We start from the raw sequence: 23,767 nt of genomic DNA on the forward strand, positions 1-23,767 counted from the left end.
TTGTAATAGCTGTGTGCCTGTGTGTGTGACCTGGGTCAGGCGCTTTTTCCCTAGCCCCCGACGCGACTAATCCAGTCGAGGGGGAAGACTGCATCTCCCTGCTGGTGGGCGTGCCGCTGCGAGTCAAGTGTCCTCAGTCATCCATCGTCTCACAAATTGGGTCACTCTGATCCGAACGACCCGCAGACTCAGTGCGCTGCACCCTGGAAAAATGCGATCATATTCGTTATTACTGTAAATGGTAATGGACGTCAACATGCTGTTTTTGACTTTACTGATGTGTTACAATCCGTATGTTTTTGGACAGTTTGAGGATATTAACATTGAGGAGGATCTTTCTCCTGACTTGACCGACTTTGATTTGGATATTGTGAGTGTCATTTCAACTCTGAACTATTTCATTTGGCAACATTGATATATATTTTGAGCGCTTCATTAGAGCACTATTTAACAAATCGATTTGGTTTCCCATCTCAGTCTCCCCGTAGAGTGCCTCGCCAGGTGAAATCCATGCTTATTAAGGTAAAGATGACAAAGTTGAATGTCTTGACATGTCTTCCCGTATGCATCTTTTGCGCTCTTGTGCGTCATTTGGTGTAGCCTAGGCTACTGTAGACTAAATATCAACCACATTCATTCTCAAAGAGATCTGCATACTGTTGTCCATTGATAACAATTGAAGAATATGTCAGAAAAGGTATTTCGTGAAAGCAGAGTAGAGGGATGGGTAGTTCAGCTCTGCAGTTAATCATCCTCGAAAAGAGAGACCTGCCAAGCGCACTGGGCTGTACGCCAAATAAGTGGAAATCGCTGGACATCTATCCAGAAATACATTCCAAAATATTTGTAAATATCCCGCCAACGTGTTGATAAGGAGTTTAGAACGATTTCCACTGGAAATGAACGGAATAGAACAGTGGCCAATGCGCAGCATGTGTGTGTGCGTGAAAGCAGTGCTGTGCTGTCCCATCGACGAGACATGAAAAACATAAATCACTGACAGATTTAAATTAACCAAATGTATTACAAACCAATCAAACATAAGGTATAAGCAATACACGTGAACCTAACATGTTGATGTCCAACCGTGTAGGAGACCAAACCGCATATCCAGGAGCTGTCGGTGAAGACCACCATTATCTCCCGATACGCCTTCACGGCGGTGTCGTGCACCATGCTCAACCGGCACTCCGCCGCCGCCGAGGGCGTCTTCCAGTTCCTGATTCCCAAGAACGCCTATGTCTCGAACTTTACCATGTAAGCGCCAAAACGCAACAGATGCGTAATTGCGCATTGGTAGTTGTATTGTAGCCAAGATAGATGCTTCTGGGTAATAGATCATGTCATTCTGAGTCTAATGTTGTTCAGACTGTGTACACTGGTTGTAAGTGAACTACAATGGCTCTTTTTCCTCTCAATTTATTTTGATGTCTTGTTTATTTTCTCAGTTTATTGTTGTGTGATTACTACTCCTCTTTGCCATTTTCTCCCTCTTCCCATGGCATGCCATTGTGGCCAGTCAATCATTGTGTGGGTTTATGAGGGCTCTGTTGCTATGGGAGAGGTTAGTGTGGGGCCTGTGACTGTTCAATAGTTCAGAGGTCATTTACTGTGTTGTGGTCACAAGCCTTCATTCATCTACATTTACTAGATTGTTCACTGGACTATGAGAGACAAGTCCAGAAGCCTCTGAAGAAGCCTGTGAATTGCAACATATGTCTTTGATATGTTTGCCTGTATACTTTTATGTATCACAGTAATATATGCCTACCACAATGAACTGAGGGTTTTTCAAGTGATTCTTTGACAGAGTTTTGCAATGGATGGTTTACTTACTCTGGTGGTGCTTATCATCACCTCCACTCTTAACCCCTGACCTCTGACCTGTACCCTGAACACAGGATCATTGGGGGGCGTGTCTACCCCAGTGAGGTCAGGCCCAAGGAGAAGAAGGTCAAACAGGGGAAGGGCGGTGAGGCCAAACCCAAGAACAAGGAGGCAGGTGAACAGAGGTAAAGTGTGTGTGCTTGTGTGTGTGTGTGTGTGAGAGAGAATGTGTTCTTGTGTGCGTGTATGGCCAGTCACCAGTGTCTAACCTTGTCTGCCAGTACAACCTCTAGAGTCCTCTAGAGTCACTTGCTACTACTCTGCCAGTAGAAACAGGTTTATATCCCATCTAAAAAACGATTTTATTGAACTGTTCCTGTTAAAAAAAAAAAAAATATCCCACATATAAATACAGTAATCTACACACACTTAGGGTAAAAAAAATAGTTTTTAGACACAAGTGTAAACTTAATGGAGTAAGGCCATTAAATGAGTTGGTCTGATGGTGCCGTCTGATGTCATCGGCCTCCACCTTGTTTTTGGGAACACTAGAGGAGCAATAGAGAACCAAAGAGGAAAGGCTTCTGTGCCTTTTCTTAAGTAAACCAGGTGTTAAATGAGGTGAAAAGGAGACTGGAGTGCAACTTCAAACACCAGCCTGACCACAAAACATGTGTTTCTGACCTGCCTGGAGTTGAGTAGCAGGGCTGGATCATTTATTTTGATTTATTTCACCTTTATTTAACCAGGTAAGGAAAAAGGCATGAGGAGGTAGGCAATAAATAGGCCATAGGAGCGAATAATTACAATTTAGCAGATTAACACAGCTGTAGGCCCGGGGTTGGAGTAGCCAGGAGGAAGGCATGGCCAGCCGTTGAGAAATGCATATTGAAACTTTAGATTATCATGGCTTTATCAGTGGTGACCGTGTTACCTAGCCTCAGTGCAGTGGGCAGCTGGGATGAGGTACTCTTGTTCTTCATGGACTTTACATTGTCTCAAAACATTTTGGAGTTAGAGCTACAGGATTCGAATTTCTGCTTGAAAAAGCTAGCCTTTGCTTTCCTGACTGACTGTGTGTATTGGTTCCTGACTTCCCTGAACAGTTGCATATCGCGGGGACTATTCGATGCTATTGCAGTCCGCCACTATTGCAGTCCGTCAGGACTGGAGTGAACCAAGGGCTATATCTGTTCTTAGTTCTGTATTTTTTGAGCGGGGCATGCTTATCTAAGATGGTGAGGAAATTACTTTTAAAGAATGACCAGGCATCCCCGACTGACAGGATGAGGTCAATATCCTTCCAGGATACCCGGGCCAGGTCGATTAGAAAGGCCTGCTCGCAGAAGTGTTTTAGGGAGCGTTTGACAGTGATGAGGTGGTCGTTTGACCGCGGACCCATAGCGGATACAGGCAATGAGGCAGTGATCGCTGAGATCCTGATTGAAAACAGCGGAGGTGTATTTGGAAGGTAAGTTGGTCAGGATAATGCCTATGAGGGTGCCCATGTTTACGGATTTAGGGTTGTACCTGGTGGGTTCCTTGATGATTTGTGTGAGATTGAGGGCATCTAGCGTAGATTGTAGGACTGCCGGGGTGTTAAGCATATCCCAGTTTAGGTCACCTAACAGAACGAACACTGAAGCTAGATGGGGGGGGCGATCAATTTACAAATGGTGTCCAGGGCACAGCTGGGAGCGGAGGGGGGTTGATAGCAGGCGGCAACAGTGAGAGACTTATTTCTGGAGAGGTTCATGTTTAAAATTAGAAGTTCAAATTGTTTGGGTATAGACCTGGAAAGTATGATAGAACTTTGCAGGCTATCTCTGCAGTAGATTGCAACTCCTCCCCCTTTGGCAGTTCTATTTTGACGGATTGGAGACTTGAAATGAAGAGACTGGAAATGAAGAATTATTGTCACATAAATCTGTGACCAGTCTCTGACAGAAATAAATTACATCATGCTTCTACTTGCCAGGCCATAAAATGACACTTTTAAAATGAAATCAGATTTACAAAGAGGGTATTCAAATTTCACAGAGAGGGGAGAGGAGAGTGATATAAAGAGTGATATAAAGAGTAAAGGAGAACAGGAGGGAGAAAATAAAGGAGGGAGAGATATAGATAGGTAGAGGAATGGAAATGTTTTTTGGTTAGTTCAGAGGCTGAGTCCCGTGAGGAGAGCTCCTGGCAGTCACTGCCCTTCCACACTGACGATGTCACTACTTGGAATGAGTCATTCCCTACTCCTCCTCTTCCCCAACTATTTCTCTCCCTTTTTCTTTCCTCTATATTCTTCTTATTTTTTCCTCCATTCCTCCCCTCTCCTCTCCCCCGTTTCTCTCTCCTCCTCCCCTCTCTCCTCCTCTCTTCTCCATCAGTAGCGAACCAGAGGTGGAGGTGTTCAGGATGGGGGCCAGTATCCCAGGTCGTAACCGGGCCATGTTCATGCTGACCTATGAGGAGCTGCTCCAGCGGAGGCTGGGGAGGTATGAGCATGTGACCAGCCTGAGACCCCTGCAGCTGGTCAGCCGTCTCAGTGTGGACGTCACCATTGTGGATCACTCCACCATCACCCACCTGGAGGTGCTGCCACTGCGCAACGGCAAGAGCAACACGGCAGTAGCCAGTGGTGCCAGTGCAGCGAAGACACCTGGTACAGTTTGAGTGTGGGATGTGTTGAGTCTGTGCTTTGTCCATACTATGTGTCCATTCTGAAAGTGTTCAGACCCTTTAACTTTCTCCACATGTTGTTACATTACAGCATTCTTAAATGGATTCAACAAATATTTTTCCTCCTCAAGCTACACACAATAACCCATAATGACAAAGCAAAAACAGGTTTTTAGAAACGTTTGCAAATGTATTGAAAATAAAAAACAGAAATACCTTATTTACATACGTATTCAGACCCTTTGCTATGAGACTCGAAATTGAGCTCAGGTACATCCTGTTTCCATTGATCGTCCTTGAGATGTTTCTACAACTTGATTGGAGTCCACCTATGGTCAATTCAATTGATTGGACATGATTTGGAAAGGCACACACCTGTCTATATAAGGTCCCACAGTTGACAGTGCATGTCAGAGCAAAAACCAAGAAGAGCTCAGGAGTTCCTCTGTGGGGATGGGAGAATCTTCCAGAAGGACAACCATCTCTGCAGCACTCCACCAATCAGGCCTTTATGGTAGAGTGAACAGAAGGAAGCCACTCCTCAGTAAAAGGCACATAACAACCCGCTTGGACTTTGCCAAAAGGCACCTAAAGGACTCTCAGACCATGAGAAACAAGATTTTCTGGTTTGATGAAACCAAGATTGAACTCTTTGGCCTGAAAGCAAAGTGTCACGTATAGATGAAACCTGTCACTATCCCTACGGTGAAGCATGGTGGTGGAGGCATCATGTTGTGAGAGGTTTTTCAGCGGCGAGGATTGGGTGACTAGTCAAGATCGAGGGAAGATGAACGGAGCAAAGTAGAGAGAGATCCTTGATGAAAACCTGCTCAGGACCTCAGACTGGGGCAAAGGTTCACATTCCAACAGGACAACAAACCTAAGCACACAGCCAAGACAACGCAGGAGTGGCTTCGGGACAAGTCTCTGAATGTCCTTGAGTGGCCCAGCCAGAGCCCAGACTTGAACCCGATCAAACATCTCTGGAGAGACCTGAAAATAGCTGTGCAGCGACAATCCCCATCCAACCTGAGCTTGAAAGGCTCTGCAGAGAAGAATGGGAGAAACCCCCCAAATACAGGTGTGCCAAGCTTGTAGCGTCATAGCCAAGAAGACTCGAGAATACAATTGCTTCCAAAGGTGCTTCAACAAAGTACTGTGTCAAGGGTATGAATACTTATGTAAATGTGATGTTTCAGCTTTTTACAAAAAATGTCTAAAAAACTGTTTTTGCTTTGTCATTATGAGGTATTGTGTGTAGATTGATGAGGGGGGGGGGGGGGGAATTGTTTTAAATAAATGCTAGAATAATGCTGTAGCGTAACAAAATGTGGAAAATGTCAAGGCGTCTGAATATTAAGCGAATGCACTGTATCTAACATCAGAAATAGTTCTGCATCGATATTGGCACCTCTGAAAATGCTTGGCCAATGCTCAAATGTTCAGATTCCAACTTCATTTATTTAACCTTCCTATGGGCAATGTTGAGCATCTCTAGTTTAGTACACCCTTGCCCACAAACACACACACACACACACACACACACACACACACACACACACACACACACACACACACACACACACACACACACACTTCCCAGCTTTATCTCACACACACTTAATGTTTCCCTCCCACCAGCCAAGCCTGCTCTTCCTGTTTCCACGGTGATCAAACAAAATAAGACGTTCTGTAGGATCACCTTCAGCCCCAACATCGTTCAGCAGGCTAAGATCACCACCAGCGGCATGCTGGGAGAGTTTGTGGTGCACTATGACGTGGAGAGAGAGCTGGGGATAGGAGACATACAGGTCAGATTTCACACACCAAAAACACACACACATCCAACACTCCCGCGATTAGTGCAAATGTGTCATGCCATGACCAGACCTGTCCAGACATGGAAGATAGAAACATGTTAAACCATTTAGCTCCGCTTCACAGTATACATGAAAACTGCATGCATTAATCAGGGATCAAACAGGACAAATGCACATCTCTCTGGTTCTCACACACACTCTCACACATCCGGGTCCCATAGCCTTCATCCACCGTCAACACATTCATTTTCCAGCACCATATCCACCCCCTCCCGGGTCACTCTACAACCACACCGTCAGTCCAGCAGCCCTGTGGACACTGTGTTGGTGGGCTCTGTTTTACTGCTCATGGCTACTGAGAACTGTCTAACATTTCTCTTGTTCTCTCTCAGGTTCTGAACGGCCATTTTGTGCACTACTTCGCCCCCAAGGATCTGCCGGTGGTGCCCAAGAACGTGGTGTTTGTGATCGACACCAGTGCCTCTATGCTGGGCACCAAGATCAGACAGGTAGCCGGTTACGGTCAAACCCTTCTCATCACACCATTGTCCACTGCTTACTAGATAGGGTCAAGATATCTCTCCTTCTCTTTGTTGTTGTTGTTAAACATGGTTTCCTTCTGTATACAATGATCACACATATATACTGTATAGCTTATGGGGAATCTGTGGGTTTTAATCAATTCCAGGTGGAGTCAACATTAGTTTTACTTTGGCCTTCACATCTCTGTGATCAAGCCTTAACGATCCTGAGAGATCCCGAGTTAGTGTAGCAGCGGATGATGAATACGACCCCCAGTTCGCCCCCTCTCCGGGCTCTGGCGCAATACTCCCACACTGGTCTGGTAATATCAAAATCAGATCCTTCCTTCTGGGAGATTGCGTTATAATCCCTCTGGTATCATCTGATACTTCATCTGAGCAGCTGCTCCACTGCAGATCCAGAAACCCAAAGACTTAGAGTGGCAAAAACAGAAAAGAGAAACTGATTCATGCACACTCTGAAAAACTGGAAACATGCTCAAAGTTCACTATTGTAATTGTATTGAATTGAATTGAATGCTATGGAGGAGAGGCGTCATTGTCTTTGGCATAATTTAAACCCTCCAGATGACAGCATCGTCTGGAGTGATCCCTTCCCCTTTTCCCTCCACCCCCAGTGGACCACTCTGTAGTGAACAAGTGGGCTTTGATCTCTCCCTACAATAGAGCACTCAGTCTGTCTATGGCTCTGACCCTTGCCCCCTACAGTCTATAGGCATCTGGTAACCCATCTAACTCTATCACACCCACTCAACTACAGATTTCATATTCACTATTCATTTGGTAGGCTTTTCGTTCTGCGCAACTTCTAAACCCCAGTACAGTTGAGAAACAAGCTGTAGCATGGATACGGTAAATAGTTGTGGTGTGTGTGTTTACGTGCATGTGTGTGTGTGTGTGTGTGTGTGAGGGGGTGAGAGAAACCGTTTCTGAACTAAGGAACGGAATCTCACAGCTGTTTCAAAGGGCTGGGTCTTTCAATGGCAGTGTCAGGTTAAACCCAACCATTCCAGAGTTGGCATGACAACAATACTGCTCACAAAAACCATGACTAAAACATTACATCTAGGTCATTACCACGGTATTGGTGCTAACAGAAACCATGACCATGTGTGTTATAATAGCCTTTTGTGTGACAAGGTGTCTCTTCCTGTTGGGGCAAAGTTTTCCAGGCCTGTTTGGTTCTCTCGCGTGAACACAACTGAATAGAATGATTTTACACGAAGGCAAAGGTATTACAATGATGTCATTTGATTTATTGATGAAAGCACAACCAAAATGTTCTCTCTGTCTCTCGCCCCTCTCCCTCCCTCTCTCTCAGACTAAGGATGCCCTGTTCACTATCCTGAGGGACCTGCGTCCAGGCGACCGGTTTAACTTTGTCAGCTTCTCCAACCGTATCAAGGTGTGGCAGCCCAACCGCCTGGTCCCCGTCACGCCTCTCAACGTCCGAGACGCCAAGAAGTTCATCTATATGCTCCAACCCACTGGAGGTGAGAGAGATAGGGACACAGCAGTGCATTCTGGGATAGAGGAAGATTAGTTCTTTCACTGATAGGACTAATCAGAATAATTTAGGGGTGATTATGTTTGTCCTGCTACACACTTGTACAAGCTCTAACCTCAAGATTTCCTGCCGCCCCTATGGAGTTCTTTCTCTTACTCAACCCCCATTTTTGAATCACTACTAACCACTATTTCCCAAGATCAATCTCTCTCTCCATCTCTCCTCTACCAGGCACTGACATCAACGGTGGCATACAGACGGGCTCCTCATTGCTAAGCGGCTATCTGAACGCCGATCCAGACGCCAACCACAACAGTGTGTCTCTCATCATCTTCCTGACAGACGGGCGGCCCACGGTGGGCGAGCTGCAGTCTCCCAGCATCCTCAGCAACGCGCGGGCGGCGGTGAAGGAGCAGTTCTGCGTGTTCACCATTGGGTTGGGGAACGATGTGGACTACAGGCTTCTGGAACGCATGGCCTTGGAAAACTGTGGGATGATGAGGAGGATACATGAGGATTCAGACGCCAGCACCATGCTCAAAGGGTACGGGGGTGAGAGAGAGAGAGAGAGAGAGAGAGAGAGAAAGAGAAAGAAAGAGAGAGAGAAAGAGAAAGAAAGAGAGATGTTCAGTAGATAGCTAGTACAGAGGAGAAGGAAGAGGTGGTTAGAATTGATTCATTATAATCCATTATAGTCAAATGGTATAGAGAAGGTCAGGGGGTGAGATAAAGGAATAGGAATGAGTGAAAGAATAACCAATGATACACGTACTGAGAGAAGGCTCTTCTTGAACTGCAATCTTTCAAACCAAACCAAACACACACACTCGGCGACAGTCTTACTGGACACTTTTCTGAAGTGTTAGTTTAGGAGGGGAGGAATGTGTGTGACTGTGTGTTGTGAAAGGGCAGTCTGGGTATGTCTGAGGGGTTAATTGATAGCATCCTGAGATAATAACAGAGGAGAGACCTAGCTGAGTCAACACACAGTTAAAGAGGTGAGGAGGTTTACTGTGCTACGGTCCAAGGCCTGGCTGGAAAACCAACATATTACAAACACACACTGGTTGTGTCCAAAATGGCACCCCATTCCCTAATCCCTACAGAGTGCACTCCTTATGACCAGGAACCACAGGGTGACATTTGGGATGCAGGCATGCTCTCCTCAATACATCACTGTCCCTAACCGGATCTCTGGGGGGGTGAGTGTGTGTACACAGTCACACAGACATTTCAGGCCCCTAGAGCATATAAGAGAGTAGCACACACAATGTCTTGATTCTTGTGTCCATGATACAGTGAAGTAGCTGAGGTCTAGACCTCTACTGGGCGCTAGATTCTCAACATGTTACAACATGGTAACACATATTATAACATTGGACTTTACTTCTATTCCCTCTTTCACTTTTCCAAATATCTCTCTCTCTCTCTCCCTCCCTCCATGTCCCTCCCTCCCTCTCTCTTCCTCTAGGTTTTATGATGAGATTGGCACTCCACTGCTCTCTGACATCAGGGTGAATTACACAGAGGACTCGGTCCAGTACGTCACCCAGCACCTCTTCACCAACTATTTTAACGGCTCAGAGATCGTCATCGCCGGCAAATTGACCAATCAAAGTGCAGACTCCCTGCACGTCCAGGTCACCGCCAGCAACAGCGACAAGAGCATCGTCCTGGAGACAGACGTGGCGTTACGGCAAAGGGAGGTGGAGACGGAGAGGCACGTGAAGGAGGCGGCGGCCGGGGTGGGGTCAGGGGTTACAGGGGCGGGCACGACAGGGTCAGTGGCGGATGATTTCGTGGAGCGTGTATGGGGTTTCCTGAGTGTGAAGGAGGGGCTGAGGTCCAGGCTGAAGAGCCAGACCAGTAGGGAGAGAGAGGGACATACCCAGCAGGCGACTAACCTCTCCCTGACATACCACTTCCTCACGCCCCTCACCTCCCTGGTGGTGGAAAAACCTCAGGTGCTGGCCGACGGAACCATGGCCGAGGATACACCCACCCCCACCCCTGTACCCACAGAGACAAATAAGAAGGCTGTTTCAGCCAATGAGCTGTCGGATGAGATGGAAGGGGAGGAAGATACAGCCCAGAGCCTGCACTTGAAGAAAGACCAGCCGGGTGGACAGAGTTCCACAGTTACCAAGACAACGGGTTAGCAGGCTTGAGGCTTTTGTTTCTGACTTAATCCGTTTGATCAAATGCTTCCTGTTATCGATGCCAATGCCAACAAATAGAAACTGAGAGGAAGTATTGGACTATTGAAAACATATGACCTGTACAAATCAAAGTCTGTTTTGTCTATAGGTAAAGTTTTGAAGAGGCCAGCCCAAAAATCCATAACCATCTCCAAAACATCAGGTTAGTGGTTCTGAGGCTCTGTTAGAGGGAGGGGGACTGGAGAAAGGTACAGTAGACTCTCTCTACTCTCTGTGTGGGCCGACTTTAAGTTAGGAACCCAGTCAGACACACAGCAATCATTACAGACAGTCAAGGGGTCGGAGATTTCTATTTACTCTGAAACTACAGAATGTTTACAGGGGCTAATTGAAGTATCTGCACTGGGCCTGGGATTGGTACTGGGAAGTACTCACAAACACACACACACACACACACACACACACACAGTCACGGGAATACACACACACATGTGTGTGCACACAAACACACACCAAACCTCACACACACTGAGACTGAGAGAGAGGTCAGTAGACTGAAGAAGATACATGAGATGACATCAATGACCCTGTCATTACTGCTGCTCTCTCATCTCATGAATTTGCACTTAGCTCAGGTCTCACAGGCCCATTCAAAGCAGGAAACAACTAACAACCTACAGCTAACTGCCTACAACTAACAGCCAACAGCTAACTGCCTACAACTAACAGCCTACAACTAACAGCCAACAGCTAACTGCCTACAACTAACTGCCTACAACTAACTGCCTACAACTAACAGCCTACAACTAACAGCCAACAGCTAACTGCCTACAACTAACAGCCTACAACTAACAGCCACCAGCTAACTGCCTACAACTAACTGCCTACAACTAACAGCCAACAGCTAACTGCCTACAACTAACTGCCTACAACTAACTGCCTACAACTAACAGCCAACAACTAACTGCCTACAACTAACAGCCAACAGCTAACTGCCTACAACTAACTGCCTACAACTAACTGCCTACAACTAACAGCCAACAGCTAACTGCCTACAACTAACTGCCTACAACTAACAGCCAACAGCTAACTGCCTACAACTAACTGCCTACAACTAACTGCCTACAGCTAACTGCCTACAACTAACTGCCTACAACTAACTGCCTACAACTAACTGCCTACAACTAACTGCCTACAACTAACTGCCTACAACTAACTGCATACAACTAACAGCCTACAACTAACTGCCTACAACTAACTGCATACAACTAACTGCCTACAACTAACAGCCAACAGCTAACTGCCTACAACTAACTGCCTACAACTAACTGCCTACAACTAACTGCATACAACTAACAGCCAACAGCTAACTGCCTACAACTAACTGCCTACAACTAACTGCCTACAGCTAACTGCCTACAACTAACTGCCTACAACTAACAGCCAACAGCTAACTGCCTACAACTAACTGCCTACAGCTAACTGCCTACAACTAACTGCCTACAACTAACTGCATACAACTAACTGCCTACAACTAACAGCCAACAGCTAACTGCCTACAACTAACTGCCTACAACTAACTACCTACAACTAACTGCCTACAACTAACTGCCTACAATTTACAGCCAACAGCTAACTTCCTACAACTAACTGCCTACAGCTAACTGCCTACAACTAACTGCCTACAACTAACTGCCTACAACTAACTGCCTACAGCTAACTGCCTACAACTAACTGCCTACAGCTAACTGCCCACAACTAACTGCCTACAACTAACTGCCTACAGCTAATTGCCTACAACTAACTACCTACAACTAACTGCCTACAACTAACTGCCTACAATTTACAGCCAACAGCTAACTGCCTACAACTAACTGCCTACAGCTAACTGCCTACAACTAACTGCCTACAGCTAACTGCCTACAACTAACTGCCTACAACTAACTGCCTACAGCTAATTGCCTACAACTAACTACCTACAACTAACTGCCTACAACTAACTGCCTACAATTTACAGCCAACAGCTAACTGCCTACAACGAACTGCCTACAATTTACAGCCAACAGCTAACTGCCTACAAATAACTGCCTACAATTTACAGCCAACAGCTAACTGCCTACAACTAACTGCCTACAATTTACAGCCTACACTGGTATCTGGTGATATCTGATTATACATACGGTATACAGTATAGTCATTTGTGCTTCAGACCCACAGATATATACAGAAAAGTGTATTTATCAGACCTGGGTTCAAATACTATTTAATGTATTTCAACTACTATTTCCAAACAAGTATTCATATCCTCAAATACTCCCATGAATTTAACATGCATTTAAAAAAAAACTTTCAAATACAATTTGGTCGACTATTTGATTTTTACAAAAAATCATTCAGATACTCAAATAAAAGTACTTGTTTTGGCTGTGTATTTGAAAATGTTATACATTTCAAATACTGCAATACACATGTATTTGAATCCAGGTATGCATAGATGTACTATCTCCTCATATTCCCTCATATTCATTAACAGTGTCTCCCTATCCCGTCTCTCTCACACCAACCCCCTTACCACAGCGGACGGCGATCCCCACTTTGTGGTTGAGTTCCCCCTCAGTAAACTGACTGTGTGTTTCAACATCAACGGAGAGCCAGGACACATTCTCAGAATGGTATCTGACCACAAGCACTCTGGTAAGACTGTCCTCTCAAGAGATTCTGACTTTATGTTTGATGTTTGGTTATGTGTTTTCATATGATTCGTGTGGTCTATTTGTGTGTGTGATCGTGCGTGTGCATGTGAGTCTAGGTGTGACAGTAAACGGTAAGCTGATAGGCGCCCCAGCACCAGCGGGCAGCCACAAACAGCACAGGACATACTTCAGCACCATTACCATTGTGGTGAACCGACCCAAACGTTCCTACATCGAGGTCACCCCCAAGAAGGTCATTCTGGATGGACGTGACCGCCTGGTCCTGCCCTGCGACACCACAGTCTCCGTGGAGAGTGGCGGGCTTGCGGTGACGATAGTGGGAAAGTCCACCGTGACCGTAACCATAGGAGGAACCATTCGTTTCGTCATACTGGTGCATCAGTACAAGAACCCTGCTCCCTATCAGAGAAACCACCTGGGATTTTACATCTCCAACAGCAAAGGGCTGTCACATGACTGTCATGGACTACTGGGTAGGTATCAGAAACTACTAGTGGGATGTCAGGGAAGGGGTCTTGAGCCGACATGGAATTAGGCCCTAGTGAGGATTACCATTGGTTTGCCTATAGCTCTGTGGTTCCTTTCCATTCTGACCCTCTGTGATTCTACTTCCAGGTCAGTTTCTGTATGAGGAAGTGGGACTCGCAGAGCTTCCTGGCAATGCCATGGCAACAGGAGACAACAGCACGTCTGCACGGTCACCCATCCTGAAGGTCAAAGGGCGTTCAGTGCCGGTGGTCCAGAAGACCCGGCGTATCTACAGCGGACGTCAGAGCGTGGACTGCTGGTTCGCCAGGAACAACGCAGCCAAGCTGATCGACGGACAGTATGAAGATTATGTGGTGTCACACCTATTCGACACAGGCGATTGGCCCCACGGAAGTAACGGAGCCTGAGACAGGGGCCAAGAAGGAGCCAGCAATGAACTTGTCCCGTGCACACAGAAACTATAACCCCAGGTACAGCTATAGTAGCCAACATGCTCTTTTCATACCCTCTGATGCTAAACCTCTAAATCAGCTTTCTTTTTGACCCACATACTCACACTCCAAACACTACTCAACTACCCATAGTCACATAGAGGACTCATCTTTCGATCTGTGCCAAATACAGTTGAAGTCGGAAGTTTACATACACTAATGTTGGAGTCATTAAAACTCATTTTTCAACCACTCCACAAATTTCTTGTTAACAAACTACAGTTTTGGCAAGTTGGTTGGGACATCTACTTTGTGCATGACACAAGTCATTTTTCCAACAATTGTTTACAGAGAGATTATTTCACTTAAAATTCACTGTATCTCAATTCCAGTGGGTCAGAGGTTTACATACACTAAGTTGACTGTGCCTTTAAACAGCTTGGAAAATTCCAGAAAATGAAGCTTTAGAAGCTTCTGATAGGCTAATTTACATAATTTGAGTCAATTGGAGGTGTACCTGTGGATGTATTTCAAGGCCTACCTTCAAACTCAGTGCGTCTTTGCTTGACATCAGGCAAAATCAAAAGAAATCAGCCAAGACTTCAGATAAAAAAGTCTGGTTCATCCTTGGGAGCAATTTCCCAACGCCTGAAGGTACCACGTTCATCTGTAAAAACAATAGTATGCAAGTATAAACACCATGGAACCACGCAGCCGTCATACATCTCAGGAAGGTGATGCGTTCTGTCTCCTAAAGATGAACGTACTTTGGTGCGAAAAATGCAAATCAATCCCAGAACAACAGCAAAGGACCTTGTGAAGATGCTAGAGGAAACCGGTACAAAAGTATCTATATCCACAGTAAAACGAGTCCTATATCGACATAACCTAAAGGCCGCTCAGCAAGGAAGAAGCCACTGCTCCAAAACCGCCATAAAAAAGCCAGACTACGGTTTGCAACTGCACGTGGGGACAAAGGTCGTACTTTTTGGAGAAATGTCCTCTGGTCTGATGAAACAAAAATAGAACTGTTTGGCCATAATAACCATCGTTATGTTTGGAGGAGAAAGGGGAGGCTTGCAAGCCAAAGTTAAAGCTTGGTTGCAAATGGGTCTTCCAAATGGACAATGACCCCAAGCATACTTACAAAGTTGTGGCAAAAAAACAACAACAAAAAAGTCAAGGTATTGGAGTGGCCATCACAAAGCCCTGACCTCAATCCTATAGAAAATTTGTGGGCAGAACTGAAAAAGCGTGCGCGAACAAGGAGGCCTATAAAACTGACTCAGTTACACCAGCTCTGTCAGGAGGAATGGGCCAAAATTCACCCAACTTATTGTGGGAAGCTTGTGGAAGGCTACCTGAAATTTTTAATCAAGTTCAACAATTTAAAGGCAATGCTACCAAATACTAATTAAGTGTATGTAAACTTATGACCCACTGGGAATGTGATGAATGAAAGTGAAAGCTGAAATAAATCATTCTCTCTACTATTATTATGTCATTTCACATTCTTAAAATAAAGTGGTGATCCTAACTGACCTAAGACAGGGAATTTTTTACTAGGATTAAATGTCAGGAATTGTGAAAAACTGAATTTAAATGTATTTGGCTAAGGTGTATGTAAACTTCCGACTTCAACTGTAGCGTCTGTGACATCATGGGCAGTGCCATTGAGGCTATCTCCATTTTAAAGTAGTCAATTTTCTTCTTCACAATTGGCTGATCCCTCCTAATGACCCAGTAGGACATGACTCCAACTGGGTCACCAGGAGGAATCAGTTAACGAACTTGGAAGTCCCACCCAGTTGACTTCATTAAAATGGTGGATGCCCTCAATAGCACAGCCCATTCTAACACAGACTTTTGGCTACTAGAGGCCTCTATCATTTTCTATGCTACTAACCCATCCACCCATCCCCCTTCAACCATGTCTTTCAATCCAATTCCTGTTGCCTACTTCCTGTAGTTTTTTCCTCAGGGGTATCTGCACTGAATAACCAACCATCAATATTCTTGAATATATTTTTTTACTATTTTTAATATAAATGTAATAAGGACATTGTTTGACGTGTATCGTTTTATACTGTCATTTTGTACATGTAAATATAACCTTTATTGAACCGGATGAACTTTTTGTGTGTAAAGGAAGTAAAACATAAAAACAATATTTATTTGTAAAGATCAACTTTTTTCTGAACAGCTCTAGATTGTGAGAAGACTTGAAACATAATACTAACATTACCAAGTAAACAGTTCTATGAAAGTAACTAACTGTTAACACAAACATTTAGTATAAGTATGTGCTGTATGTGGCCCAAGCAGGAATCACACCCAAAACTAGTACTGTGCTCCATCCTACTGAGGTAATCCCATCAGGGCTTTAAAGACAATGTCCTCATGTTCTTAGAGCTCATATTCACGGTAAATGCTGCTCAATCGGAATTGCGTTTAACAGCCGCATTGTCTACAAATCGTATTGGGACTGAACCCAGGCATTAGTCATTGCAGGAAGGCAGGCTCTTTGCATGCTAGGTTTAGGTGCTCACTGGGAGAGCAAACATGTAAACCTGGTCAAGCTCAAGTGGCGTGTTAGGGAAGATTCAGAATTTGTTGGTAACATATGTAAGATGTTTTATATTCATCAAATATGTGTAAGTTAATTCTCATCAGAATGGTATTTTTCTGTAATTCTGTGGTGAGGTTGCGTCTGTTCTATGTCAAAACTAAGTTGCCTGGGCCGCTGAGAGGGGAGAGGTCAAAGTGTCATCATGTGTAAACATATCTTTCACTCTCTACCTTTCCCATAGTGGGGAAAGGAAGGGTGGCAGTGTCTGGAATCATTCTATGCTCCCTCTTATGTTGTTTCTATCTTAACCTATAGCCTCACCCTCCTCTCCGTGAGTTTGTCCAGGAGGTTGTATTTTGAGTGGGTTGTATCTAAATGACAATTTGATATATGCCTGTTGATTTGGAGGATTGGTTTATGGTTTGGGAAAGGAGACAAAGCTGAACGATGAGTTATGTCTATGCTGTCTGACTATGTGTGTCTTTGCTATTAAAGGAACTCAGTTGCATTGTAAGGGGGCTCTCAGAGGATTCACTGGGAGACACTGAATCAATCTGAGAGTCACAGGGTTGTGATAGAGCTTATATAATTAAAGATGGACTTTTATAACTAACTCTGACTTGTGTGTGTGGTTTGCTCCCATGATTTGGTAAATAGAGGAAATTTCCACGACATTTGGCGACGAGGAGGGGATGTGAATCTTCACTCGGTGACCGTTCCTACGATCTAGGTAAATAAATCGTGCACGAGGGATCCCCTAAACTTGGGATCTCAGGGAGAACCACACTTCGGGAAACGGAGCAGATGGACCAACCTTTGATCTAAGAGGAAGCGAGCCGAGTGGATACCACATCTCGAACTGAGTTTTTTTTAAGAAAAAGGTGAGCGAACCACACACAGATTTGAAGTTGAGTTTTTTTTATTATGCCTGTTACGTATACTCTGAGCGTGAATTCCTTTGTAAGGAAGGCACCTTGGCGGCGTAAGCAGGGCCGAGTCAGAGGAGAGTAATCTGGGGGTTTTGTGGACTCAAAAGATACTCTGCGCTGTCCGGTTGCCAGTGACCAAGAGCCCTCCTGACACTGAATTGATCACAGTGGGGATTTGGTGAGGTCTGTCGGGGTGAGGGGCCAGGGGGTCTGTGTGTTCTAGGTGAAACACAGCACTTGGTGAAGCCCTATTGGAAGAAGGACCTCATTCTGTGCGTCTGTGTGATTTGTCTAAGTGACCCTCAGATGTGGTGAATTCCAATTATTTTAAATGTGCTAGCCAGGTATGCCCTAGGGTTACTCTGTGTGAGTCGGACCGTTCTGTGTGAGCGGGGTAGGGTTACTCTGTGTGAGTCGGACCGTTCTGTGTGAGCGGGGTAGGGTTTACTCTGTGTGGGCAAACCTTTTGATGTTCTGTGTGGACGTCAGAAAAGTTCTATGTGAAAAATCTGAGCAATCCTGTGTGGATGATCCTGAAAGTTCTGTGTGAGTAACTAAGATTTCTTAAGTTTTATATGGATTCTGTGAATTATTTGAAATTATGATAAATGGTATGTGTGTATAAAGTAATGCTGAAAATGATTAGATACAATTTAAACCACCCATTCGTAGACGTACGTAGGTTTTGAGTTGATATCTTAAATGGATAATTTGATAAAGATTAAGTTTTTAAGCAATATTACAATAATCTACAAAATCTGGGAAATTGAGCTCTAGAAACTGATTAGAGTGTGTCCACTTTTGGTTATCTTACCCTACGATGTAACTAAAGAACGCATATTGGAGTATCTCCGTCTGGGGGAAACATTTGAAATTTAACTGCCTTTAAGGTCTGAACATGTTATCATTTTTCTTCCCAGTATGAGAGAAGTTGCGGGATTTATTGAATAAACTGTTTTCCATAAAGTTAAAGAGAATTCGAGGGATGCTCGATGTAATTTATAATGTTGTACAAAGCCTAAGGTTTTCCATCAAGCTAATTATCATTGCGTGATTAAAGTGATGTAGTAAAGTAATTGAAATACGTTGCATAAGTAAACATAATCTACTTTTACTGTTTCCTAGTCATTAGTGTCGATTTTATTCTTTGATTGCTAATATATTCATTTGGAATTTGAGAATCATAGCTGGAATTTCAGAATCATAGCTGGAGTAACGTTTGTACTATTAAAATTGGGGTATCATTCTTCTGGGAATTACCGATAGTGACGTGTTTTGATTTTACTTTGTAAATGGGGTTTATATCCGGAGAGTTTTGGTTATTGGCAATAGCATTGGTGGTTCAGTGGTAGAATTCTCGCCTGCAACGCGGGATGCCCGAGTTCCATTCCCAGTCACGGCGATGGCTGAATTCAGAGTTTTTGATTGTAAATAATCTATTTGTATGTTTTGCCTGGAAAGTTATGGTCGCTAGTGTTTGTATAAGAGATAAATTGAACGTTCTCAATAGATTGTTTAGGTTAAATAGATAGGCTAATTCAATTCAAAATAATAACGAAGCGAATTCTGATGCAAGACGATGTCTGTTCACTAAATTATCTGCTGGAATAATGTATTGAGAATTGGGTCGTATTTAAATTACTGTATCAATAGAGAAGACAGTTACCTAAGTTAAAGACACTCTGAATGATAGCGGGGAGAGAATGGCGATAGGAAAGTGGTTACGGAAATGTTTTTCATTCTTATAGATTGACTGACGCATGTTATAATTTTTGCGCTGTGTGTGTTATTTTTAAAGAAATATGATACATTTCATAAGTGTGGAGAGCAAAGAGAAGAGGAAGTTATAAAGTTGGGGTTTTAATCTTACGATAGAGGTAAGGAAAAACGTTGAAATGAGAGGGGTTATATTTTTGCCCAACTGGGGGAAAAAGAAATAGGAAAGTTGAGTTGAAAGTATGGAAGAGAGTGAGTTGTTATGTTGGCTGCTCATTGTCAGGGAAAGTTGCTGGAGGCAGGTAGATTGTTGTAGAATAACGTACATTTGCGTTATTAGTTTGAATATACAATAACCTTACTCTAATTGTTTTAACCGTTGTTCAGGTACATTTTTGTCTGTATTTCTAGCAGCTGATTCGCTAGGTGGGCATCATAGATTTGTGGCGTTTATATTTACTGTATTAGGCTATGAGAATTGGGAGACTGGATGTCTGAATCATAAAACATCGTAAGGATAGCTTCTGATTGTTATTGATTCTTGGTTTGATTGTTTAAGTAACACCAGTAAATTTGAGCAGGAAAGTTCATGTACTCTAAGGTTATGGTATGTTTCCATTATGTGGAACAATGTAAGGTCATTAAAGGTGATTGCTGGATTGAATAGTACGCCAACCTGTTGACAGAAGACTGAATGGGTATGAATGTTGAAAAGCAAGATTGGGCCAAAAACTAGTAAACTAGTATGTTAAGTGGGGGAGTATCATAGATTTTAATTATAGTGTTGTTATAGTAGTTATATAGTGTAGTCAAAACAATTTCATATGTTTTGGTAAATTAGCTAGGTTGAATTTGGTATTTGAGTTCCTTTATTATTTGCTGTTTAAAAGAAAGGTTGGAATCAAGTATGATGCCTTGGCACTTAAAATCAGATACCACCAGGAGCTTTTTACATCAGTACTTGTTTTTTGAGGAACATGCAGACTGTGTTTTATTTTATTGAGATGTAAACATGAGTCTCTGAGCAATTTTGTCATCTGAATCATTATAGTAGTGAGTTTTTGTGTAGTTTGTTATTTGCATGAATTTATCACTGTATCATCTGCATACATTGGGAACTTCAGACCCTGTACAGACTAAAGGAAGATCATTAATGGATGTGCTGAACAGTATTGACCTTTGTGGATATCAGTGGGGGAAAAAAATACGTTTATTTTTATTTTACGATGATGAGACAGCACCGACTTTTGAAGGATTTTAGATTTGTTTAAAAAAAATCAGAATTGTTTTTTTTACTAAATTTATATCAACAGATTGAAATTATTAGGGTTGCTGATTAAAAGTTTTTTTTAGGAGTTGATTTAACGTATCATGCATATACATTGATTTGATTAAAACGTATGATTAATGATTTGAGGTACAGTGGAATTATCATTAGGTTTGGTTTATAGTTCACGTTTGAGTTTCTGAATCAATGTAGTGTAAATGAATACTAAGTGTTTTTGTGTTTTTCTTCGGGAAAATTGATATTTCACTGTCTCTCTGGAATGTGTCCAGGGAATGTACTCTTGGGGAGAGTGAGTGAAATTGGGGCCATAAACTACCACATTGAAGGGGCCACTCACCACATTGGGATTGTAATGAGTTTTTATTTTCTGACTTTTCATTACACACGCAAATTCTTTTGATAAAGGAATGTTCTGGGAACATGGAATTATGAAAATGTTTGGAACTAGTTGATTATTGTTTGCAAATTGTTTCATATAGTGCAAAACACTGCTTTGGACGGTTTTGTATGACCTATGACCTTCTGATGACTTTCCGTTGTGGCTTGATCACCCGCATTGGAAAGCCATTTGGAAAATAAATGTATGGTCATTTGTAATACTGCTTTCAAAATAATTTGTGTAATTGGTAAATATGTTTCTTAATCCATATTTGTAATTTGGACCAGTGTGAAGAGGGCATTGCTTTTAACTAAGGGTATGCTGCTTTAAGTCTATTTTCCTATGACCATAGGGGTTAAATAATTTTTCTTTGTGGAGTGTTTTTATTTTTATTTTTTCTTCAGTTTAGTGATTTTAATTTGATTAGGTTAGCTGACATTTTGTTTTACATTACTCTCATACGGAGAGATGTGTGTAAAACATGGGGGAGGATTCAGTTTTTTGAGGGTTTGAATTGAAGTTATGCAACTTAAGTGATATGTGAATGAGTGTATTGTATTGTTGAGTGTATTGTATTGTTGTGTTTGTTTTGTTCTATTCCCGAGGGGTATAGGTCTAATTTCTTGATCCTGGGCTCTACGATGGAGTTGACAGTGAGATGGGGAGTATAAACCAATTTGAAAGAATAGTTTCAATAGAATGTTTTGATATTCTCTGTGAAATATGTTTAGATATGTGTATTAAGAATAATTGGTAAAAGTAATTATTTATCATGTAGTTTAATGAACTGAACTGAACTAAAATGTTGTTCTGATCTGTTCTTTCGAGGTGATCATGAAGGGTGACATCAGACGGTATCTTAATGCATGGAAGAGATAATTTGGACCGAATGGTGTGTGTACCTCAAAACCCCCTCTAACTGGCTGAAGAAGAGAGACAAAGGCATTGAAGGAGGCTTTCCTAACCACTTCTACCGAGAGAAAAGAACCAAGCCAGAAATTGGTGTACAGTATCAGATCTAAGCTATCAACTGCTTTTCTTTCATGGTTCTCTCATACTGTGAGAATCCACTTGGAGTGATCATGGAGAAAGATCTGTTCTAACATTTTCTTATGATGCTGGTATGTTGGTTGACGAATGGACAAGACATGAGTGGTAAAGATGAGACATTGAAATTGGGACATTATCAAGGGCCGTCCACTTTGAACTGTAAAGCTATTTGAAGAAAAACGAAGATGCCAGAAGATGCCGTGCCTGAGAGGGGGGGGTTTAATCTAACTGTGCCATTAAAATTGTTTATACTTTTGTGGTATCAGATTGATTGAAGAGGTCTACACCATGTAAATTGTAGTAATTTAGATTAAGAATGCATTGAGATACTGATCTGTATTAAAATCATGATTAAAAAAGTTAATAGTAGAATTATGGGATAATTATACTGTATGTAAATCTGCTAATATTGATGTGTGTTAAATTGAGGTTTTTACTTTGAGTGATAAGACAAATTTGAATCACTGAGGAGTGATATTCTAAATATTGGTTTGCTAAATAGTTGGGTTGTTACTTATGATTTGTAATATGAATGATTTCAATGACCTATTCTCTATTCCTGAGTATATTGAGTACTTAGAGGGATGTCTGTCCTATATGTTGTGAGGAGGCCTGTGTTTAGACACTGGTTCTCATGTAATTTAAAGAGCAGTTATATGTTATGTTTTTATTTTTCCTCAAATGGATTATTCTGTGTTATTAAAACATGTGCAAGTTTGTCTTGTAGAATAAAGGTTGTAATCTTAGTTTCAGAAGGGAGAAAGCTTACATATAAGCTAAGGTATTTGACATTGAGGGGATTTGAATTTTAAAATATTGAGTATGTTACTATTCTGATTCTTCAAAAGGGACTGAGTCCCTTGAGAGGGGAATGTTAGGGAAGATTCAGAATTTGTTGGTAACATATGTAAGATGTTTTATATTCATCAAATATGTGTAAGTTAATTCTCATCAGAATGGTATTTTTCTGTAATTCTGTGGTGAGGTTGCGTCTGTTCTATGTCAAAACTAAGTTGCCTGGGCCGCTGAGAGGGGAGAGGTCAAAGTGTCATCATGTGTAAACATATCTTTCACTCTCTACCTTTCCCATAGTGGGGAAAGGAAGGGTGGCAGTGTCTGGAATCATTCTATGCTCCCTCTTATGTTGTTTCTATCTTAACCTATAGCCTCACCCTCCTCTCCGTGAGTTTGTCCAGGAGGTTGTATTTTGAGTGGGTTGTATCTAAATGACAATTTGATATATGCCTGTTGATTTGGAGGATTGGTTTATGGTTTGGGAAAGGAGACAAAGCTGAACGATGAGTTATGTCTATGCTGTCTGACTATGTGTGTCTTTGCTATTAAAGGAACTCAGTTGCATTGTAAGGGGGCTCTCAGAGGATTCACTGGGAGACACTGAATCAATCTGAGAGTCACAGGGTTGTGATAGAGCTTATATAATTAAAGATGGACTTTTATAACTAACTCTGACTTGTGTGTGTGGTTTGCTCCCATGATTTGGTAAATAGAGGAAATTTCCACGACAGGCGACAGACACTCTGCTTAGGATCACACCAGACACCCCCCTAACTAACTCTCTCCTCTACCAGTCCCTGTGCCAATGACTATCTCCCCCTCTAACCACCCCCCTCACCCCTCCTGTCATCAGTTTGGGGTCAAAGGCCCGTTGCCTTT

The 23,767-nt window shown here is 42.8% G+C and overlaps 1 protein-coding gene across 2 annotated transcripts; it reads left to right on the top strand.

Moving 5' to 3' along the window:
• The first annotated feature begins 73 nt into the window (after positions 1 to 73).
• LOC139378623 (inter-alpha-trypsin inhibitor heavy chain H5-like) lies at positions 74 to 16,330 on the top strand. Of its 2 annotated transcripts, none has more exons than XM_071120956.1 (14): positions 74 to 370; positions 478 to 522; positions 1,094 to 1,257; positions 1,902 to 2,012; positions 4,209 to 4,483; positions 6,142 to 6,311; positions 6,713 to 6,829; positions 8,184 to 8,355; positions 8,601 to 8,913; positions 9,841 to 10,523; positions 10,677 to 10,730; positions 13,106 to 13,222; positions 13,338 to 13,715; positions 13,858 to 16,330. In XM_071120956.1, exons 1-14 carry the CDS (start codon positions 239 to 241, stop codon positions 14,136 to 14,138), a joined length of 3,012 nt encoding a protein of 1,003 aa, XP_070977057.1. In that variant the 5' UTR covers positions 74 to 238; the 3' UTR covers positions 14,139 to 16,330. The 2 variants fall into 2 exon arrangements, with proteins under 2 accessions (XP_070977057.1, XP_070977058.1); XM_071120957.1 differs by having other exon boundaries at positions 138 to 370; positions 4,212 to 4,483.
• Positions 16,331 to 23,767: the final 7,437 nt, after the last annotated feature.

The sequence above is a fragment of the Oncorhynchus clarkii genome, chromosome 21 (assembly GCF_045791955.1).
Source record: "Oncorhynchus clarkii lewisi isolate Uvic-CL-2024 chromosome 21, UVic_Ocla_1.0, whole genome shotgun sequence".
Taxonomy (NCBI): Eukaryota; Metazoa; Chordata; class Actinopteri; order Salmoniformes; family Salmonidae; genus Oncorhynchus; species Oncorhynchus clarkii.